This window comes from Salmo trutta, chromosome 19, assembly GCF_901001165.1.
Source record: "Salmo trutta chromosome 19, fSalTru1.1, whole genome shotgun sequence".
Lineage (NCBI taxonomy): Eukaryota > Metazoa > Chordata > Actinopteri > Salmoniformes > Salmonidae > Salmo > Salmo trutta.
Window position 1 is genome coordinate 43,039,678 of NC_042975.1, and position 7,357 is coordinate 43,047,034.

The 7,357-nt window shown below is 41.1% G+C and overlaps 1 protein-coding gene across 1 annotated transcript; it reads right to left on the bottom strand.

The window, feature by feature from the left end:
• Positions 1 to 2,697: 2,697 nt before the first annotated feature.
• Positions 2,698 to 7,140, bottom strand: LOC115154647 (V-set and immunoglobulin domain-containing protein 1-like). Its single transcript, XM_029701093.1, has 7 exons — positions 6,945 to 7,140; positions 6,585 to 6,748; positions 5,390 to 5,594; positions 3,989 to 4,147; positions 3,764 to 3,880; positions 3,519 to 3,654; positions 2,698 to 3,416 (listed from the first exon to the last, which is right to left on the bottom strand). The coding sequence occupies exons 1-7, from the start codon at positions 7,003 to 7,005 to the stop codon at positions 3,266 to 3,268; spliced, it is 993 nt and encodes a 330-aa protein (XP_029556953.1). The 5' UTR covers positions 7,006 to 7,140; the 3' UTR covers positions 2,698 to 3,265.
• Between the last annotated feature and the right edge of the window lie 217 nt (positions 7,141 to 7,357).

Here is a 7,357-nt window from a genome sequence, read left to right on the forward strand (position 1 = left end):
TGCTGGCAAGAGCATCCTGTCTGGTGCAGAGATCAACGAGGTCTATGGTGTCATTACTACCGTGTCTCGCCACTTTGTCCTGGATGAGGGCAAGGTTCTTGGCAGTCTGGCAAAGTACACTTCCAAGCAAGGGCTTTGGGATGGAGATGCAATAAGGCATTCGTGCCAACATAGGACTGAGGCTCTTTCCCCGGTTGCCTCCCTCATCCTCCAAATCCCACCAACATCAGCCGCCTCAGAGCGCATCTGGTCCTTGTTTGGGAACACACACACCAAAGCACGCAACAGGCTGACCAATACAAGGGTTGAAAATTGGTGGCCATCCGGGCAAATTTTAGGCTTTTTGAGCCTGACAACGAGCCATCCTCAACAAGGTTGGAAAGTGACAGTGAAGATGAGGCCTCAGAGTCTGATGTTCAAAAGGTGGACATTGAGGAGGTGCAGGGAGAAGATATGGAAGCCTGAGAGGAAGACAACCAAGGCTTTAGTTTCTAGACTACCATTTTACAGATGTATGTTGAAAATGTTTTTGGGAGATGCGATGGATCATTGGGAATCATTCAATATTCCCTTTCTTTTGTTGTTCAGTGAAATCATCCCATGTGAAGAGTCAACTCATTTAATTAAAGTTCAATTCGTAACTAAATGTTGTTTTTTTCTATTGGAAGGATTTAATTATTTGCAATTATGTCTACTTATGATAAGGTAAAAGGTTTATGTTTCTGTCTCCATATTATATGGTAATCATATCCAATGCAAAAAATCATCTACATTTAAATGGTATTAATATTAATGTGCATATATTTCCATTAATTCCCATATATTCCCATTAATTCCCATATTTTCCTGTTAATTCCCACGGAAAGTTTCCACCTCTGAATATTCCCCAAAATGTGCAACCCTAGTGGAGGATGGCGGGGCATTGTGTTCAGAACAATGACAAAAACTGTATACAAAAAACATACAGTGCTTTCAGAAAGTATTCATACCCCTTGACTTTTTCACCCATCAGACTATCCTCAATTTAAACTTGTATTTACTAATATGTTGTTACAGCCTGAATTCAACATTTATTAAATGTATTATTTTTCTCACCCATCTACACACAATACCGCATAATGACAAAGTGAAAACATGTTTTTAGACATTTCTGCAAATTTATTGAAAATGAAATATATCATTTACATAAGTATTCACACCCCTCAAAATTCTTCAAGCTTTGTCAAATGGTTGTTTATCATTGCTAGACAACCATTTTCAGGTATTGCCATAGATTCTCAAGTAGATTTAAGTCAAAACTACCTCGGCCACTCAGGAATATTCACTGTCTTCTTGGTAAGCAACTCCAGTGTAGATTTGGCCTTGTGTTTTAGGTTATTGTCCTGCTGAAAGGTGAACTCATCTCCCAGTGTCTGGTGGAAAGCAGACTGAACCAGGTTTTCCTCTAGGATTTTGCCTGTGCTTAACTCCATTACGTTTCTTTTTTATCCTGAAAAACTCCCCAGTCCTTAACGATTACAAGCATACCCATAACACAGCGCCGCAACTTTGGTTTTAATGTTGTTGTTTTTTATCCAGTCGAATAAACACTCCAAACCGCCTACCCGACACTCGGAGGAATCCGCGTGGTCCTGAAGCACACCGTTGCCTCGTTTAGTATCACATTCCAATGATAAAACTGGGGGGAGGACAAAAATGACACGTCCCCCCCGTCCCCAGTGAAAGTTGCATCTCTGCCATAACATGATGCAGCCACCACTATGCTTGAAAATATGGAGAGTGGTACTCAATAATGTGTTGTACTTTGTATTCAGCATTTGAAAACCTCCCTGGTCTTTGTGGTTGAATCTGTGCTTGAAATTCACTGCTCGACTGAAGGACCTTACAGAGAATTGTATGTGTGGGGTACAGAGATAAGGTAGTCATTCATAAATCATGTTAAACTCTATTATTGCACACAGAGTGAGTCCATGCAACTTATTATGTGACTTGTTATGCAAATTCTTACTCCTGAACTTATTTAGGCTTGCCGTAACAAAGGGGCCGAATACTTATTGATTCAATTCATTTCAGCTTTTCATTTGTATTAATTTGTAAAAATTCCCTAAACATCATTCCATTTTGGCATTATGGGGTATTGTGTGTAGGCCAGTGACCCAACAAAAATCTATATTTAATCAATTTTAAATTCAGGCTGTAACACAACAAAATGTGGAAAAAGTCAGGGGGTGTGAATAGTTTCTGAACGCACTGTATATATACTACCACCCAAAAGGGCACTTGCCGAGTGGGAGGGCAAAGGGGCAGGTGCCCCTTTAACAAAAATGTATCTTATCTGTGCATGTATCTGGCTCAAACTTCAGTTAATTTTCCTGTGATTTTTGTTAGCAGTGACACCAGTTCTGGCCTTTCAGCTCCCCCTACTGGTCATTAATACTGTCTTTGAATCAGTATGTGGCATAATATTTGACAACAATGCTTTTCCTTTCTGTTCGGGCCAATTTTCTGGAGTATCCATCTGTCCGCACCAGAGACTTAAAGGTCCACACTCCTCTGTTTTCATGCACATGTGAATCGTGACTGTGGGATCAGATGGACTCTGTACTCACACAGCTCTCTCCCTCTCTTGATAATGGAAAAGGTGAAGGATTAACAGAACATTAACACAGAGCTCTATTCTAATCTTTTATACCATTATTTTTCTCCATGGGCTCATTCTTAGAAATGTATTTCTTGGAGACAGCAGCGAGGTATTAAGGTCAAGTGGTAGAGGCCACCTTTGATTGGCTGTGCTACTCATGTTGCTCTCCTCAGGTTGCCTGGAAAGGCCACAGGGAGTCATCACAGTCATTACAGACCAAACATATTAGAGCTCTCCTCAGGATTTACCCCATGTCATTCCAGACCATGTGTATATCCACATTAGTAATGAAACGCTTGCCTCAGTTATGCAAAATTACATTTGTATTTTTTCTTCTTCCAGAAAGCATAGATGAGCATTGGTTAGATTGTCACAATGAATATGAAATGGGAATAAACATTTTGTCAGGGAATGGGTGGATTACCACATTAATCAGGGTGTAGAGTGATTTGCATTTTTTTTGGTGTGAAATCAAGATAATTGGAATTCCTTATATCACATAAAACAAATATGAACCATTACTTAAATTGTGAATAAAAAAAGAAAACATACAAAAACACAAACTCCAGTGGAGCATTGTTTTTCAGAGCAGTGATGTCACCCCAGACGTGTGTCAGGCCTCTCCTAAGCTTCGGCCTTCTCTCCGTCAGCGTCAGAATGGACGTGGCTGTTTGTTGCCATGGGAACCCCTCCGGAGGTCACATAGGCTTGATGGCCACTCCCACTGGTAGGGACGCCTTCATACGCCACTGTGGCTGAACTCTTAGGGATGACTCTGGCGGGGGAAAGAGAAACTGTAGGTAAAACACTGCACCACACATTTTAATTGTATTATTGTCAATGAGTTAAAAGTGCAGCACAAATCATAATCACTCACTGCATCTCTGTTGCCTTTGCAGCCTTATTTTTCTGCTTCTTCATGGAATGTGTCATGTACCAGACGATAAGGATAATAAGGACCGCTCCAAGTAGTGCTCCAATGACTGCGCCAGCAATGGCCCCATCTCTTAACTCTGTTAATGGGGGGTTATTGGTAAGTATAGTTACAGCAGTGTGTTTAAAGATTATATAGCCACGTTCAATAAAAGTCAAAACAACAGCATACGTATATATTACCCATACCATGGTTGAGCTCCACAGTGCAAGTAGCAGATCCTACAGCGTTAGAGGCACTGCAACGATACTCTCCAAACTCAAACTGGGATATGTTTCTGAAATACAAGGATCCTATTGTCGGATCTGAAAAGAAAGAGAAAGAACACAAGTCTAGCAAAAGCATTCTAATGAATCAGAGAACAACAGAGTGATGGGGAATGTGTGTTACAGAGGAACAGTATGGCAACCCACCAGTGTTCCCCATTACAGGTGTCTTGGTCTTGTCCTGATCCACTCTGATCCAGGTATAGGTGGGGGTGGGGCTTCCCCGCTCACTGTGGCAGGTGAGGGTAACCAGGTGACCAGACTCCACATTACCATGGACAGCACAGAAGGGCATAGATGGCCCCTCTTACAGACCATGTAATAGAGAGAGAGAGAGAGAGCAAGAGTTAAACTTACGTAACATGCTGCAAGCTGCCAGTTGATCCAACTACCGGCAATCAGAGAAAGTGCCCAAAGGTGATAGCCAAGTTAGACATAAAAGTCAACACTTTGCCCTGGACCAGTAGCTAGCTATTTAAAATAATGACTTTATTATCCCTGTGGGGACATTTTGGTTGCGGCTCTACTCATAGATAAATATATTATCAAACACAGACAAAGAACATATGCAATAAATACAGGTAGAAAAAGGGCAGTTCATGAGCGATCAATGATGAATCTGTACATTATACACTATACACAGCAGAATACTGTCAACTACAAATTCAACTGTAGGCCAGCGAGTTGGTCCTACTTGGGGTTTTTAACACTCAGGATTTGGTCTCGTAGTAGGTACCGTTGCCGTTGGAATGCAGAACACTGAATGCCAGGGCTTGATACGAGTCGTTACAGTGATACGGTCATACATGAGCAGTCTAGTAAAGATGATGTCATCGCCCTGAGAGGCTCTTATGCTTTGCAATGGTGACAAAGGTGGCATTGTACTGTACACAATGATACTGGCAGGGTTTACGGTGACTAAAATGAAGAATTTATACAACAGACATGACCAATTAAGACGATGATATATTTGTAAGATGAGCAGCCATTGGTACAATCAAATGTGCATATAAACACAGCATGACAAATAAAAGGCCAAGACCATTTCCATGGTAGGACTGAATACCGTGTATTACCTTCCCCATAATGCTTCACTACAACCTCTCTGCTTTATCGAACTGGGAATCATTCATTTCATCTAAAATAGTCATGTGTCTCTCCAGTCTATTCCTGAGGGGTACGAGACATGTCGGGAGGCGGTCTTGTACTGCTGTGTTCCTGTTCTAATTTCTGACACTGACAATGAAGATACTAGTCTGCTCCAGTTCCCATGGAAACTACTGTGGACACTGAGGCCTGCAAGGTTGGCCTGGTAACTCTGTGGATGAGTGGAATCACAGAAGGCATGTAATTCAACGATCACCAACGTCAGACTAGGAAAAACAGTGTAACTATTTCATAGATCTGCTCGTGTGTTGTGGTGACACTGAAATGGGAAGAAGATTTACGTTACTATTCAATTATTACATGTGACATCATTGTATTCATTTATGAAGTGAACCATGACTAATTTCAAAGCATTTGACCAAATGTAAAAACAGAACTTACCAAGAATGTTGACAATGATAGTGGCTTCAGTCTTCCCATTGACATCAGGGAAGTTGTGGACTTCGCAGGTGTAGGCCCCTGCATCTGACACTTGCATGTTGCTTATTGTTATTGAGGCATTGCTAGTAGTTGGATAGGTGGGAGCCTTCAACCTGCCTTCATACGGTTTAGAAATAATGTCCTCTCCTGCCTGAGAGTAATACACCTAGAAAGTAACAGCAAAAATGTCTTAGAGCTTACATAAAAACAATCACTGGACAACCAACAGATTTCGTGCTGATATTTCAGAGACCTACTCATTCTACAGAAGAAAGTTACAATATGGCAGAAAAGTTGGAGCAACTCCAAGTGTTAGTAAGAAGACTGTGTGACGTGAGGTCTGAGGTTTTGCTCTATTGTAACACTGCCTCTGGTAAGAGGGCAGGGAGCCACTTGTGCTCTGGTGACTGTGCTTTTTTCTGTCGTTCCAAGGTGTGTCACAAAATGGGCGCTCAAGAGCAAGCACCATATTGAGTAGTATCTGCCTTGGGGAGGTCCAGAATGAACTGCACTTTTATTTTATTGTACTTTATATGATTATTTGAGAGCTATACTGTTTGATAAAATGTTGCAAAGATATCAGGAACTGTTCTGAATTAGAAATACTTGAGTGGTTATTTAGGAAAGAAGTATTCCTGGTTGCAAATTGTATCTCCAGCTTGGAAGACAAGATCAGTTGTATATTTGAAATGTTTTTGTTTTGTTCTCTCAATAGTTTTTCACTGCTCTATGAACGTATGTTTATACACTGTATATGTATGTGTGCACATATAGACATAATGATTTTATTTTGCTACAGAAAATACAGTGTCTTATATGCCCATGTGGGCATCCAGAAGATGCATGACACTGTAATAATAAAACAAATCAAATCATCCTTGTGGAACCTCATATTAATCAACAGCATGCCCATCAACTGCAATGACTCTCCTGAATTTCCATGTATACCTGAAAGCAGTTTGATCACACACTTTCAAATTCAGACGTCTTTGTAAATCCCTGTAAGTACGATAACATTGCCTTTAGCACTCTTGTCCATGAACAGAACAATATCCTTTGGCGCACTGAGTGTGTAAAATGGTCCAGGTGACATTGAGGACGCAGAGGGAGTGTGACCATGTGGCAACATAAGACACAGTAACGCCAGCCTACATACCTGCTGTGGCATAATGGAGGTTTTGGCAACAAAACTCCACTGGATGATGATTCCGCTCGTGTTCTGCACGGTGGTAACAAACGTGCACTGGAGAAGAGCACTTTCACCATTTGTCACGTTCACAAATTTCTCGGGAACCGTCACTGTGATTAAATGCCCACATCCTAGAAAAAAAGACTGTTATAAAAAACATCATATTTGTTTTACTTTTTATGAGTGTTTTCCTCTGCTTGGACATGATCCTTTAATCTCAAATATGTCACACTCCAATGTGTAAGGCCAAGATATATACAGTAGGTACACAATCCTTCATCACTACTGTTTTTAAAAGGTATAATACAGGAACACATAGTTACTCACCCATCATGCTGAACAGCATCGCCATTCTCAGTGTAGGTGACATTTTAAAGGAAATGTTCATGTGTCGTTCAATAAGCCAGTCGAGAGTGTTATCGTAGCAGTACCTGAAAAGGCCTCACCTTTCTCAGTCCTTACCTATCAACTAAGGAGTAAAGGGCAACGGCCAGGCAGAGTGTACTGTATTAGCCCGTGGTGACACTCTGTAGTAGTGGTCAGGCTGATTTTGTGCCTGTAGGTATCATGGGGATGTTTGCACAGCCATGTTTGCCATATCACCTAGACTGGGCGGGAACACTCTCTGACTGTTTTCTTTCAAAAATCTGATTTGCATTTCCAAATTACCGCTATTTGTTCATACGTCAATGTTTAGACTTACAGGCAGGCCATGATGTCTGTGCTAAAGAATAACACAA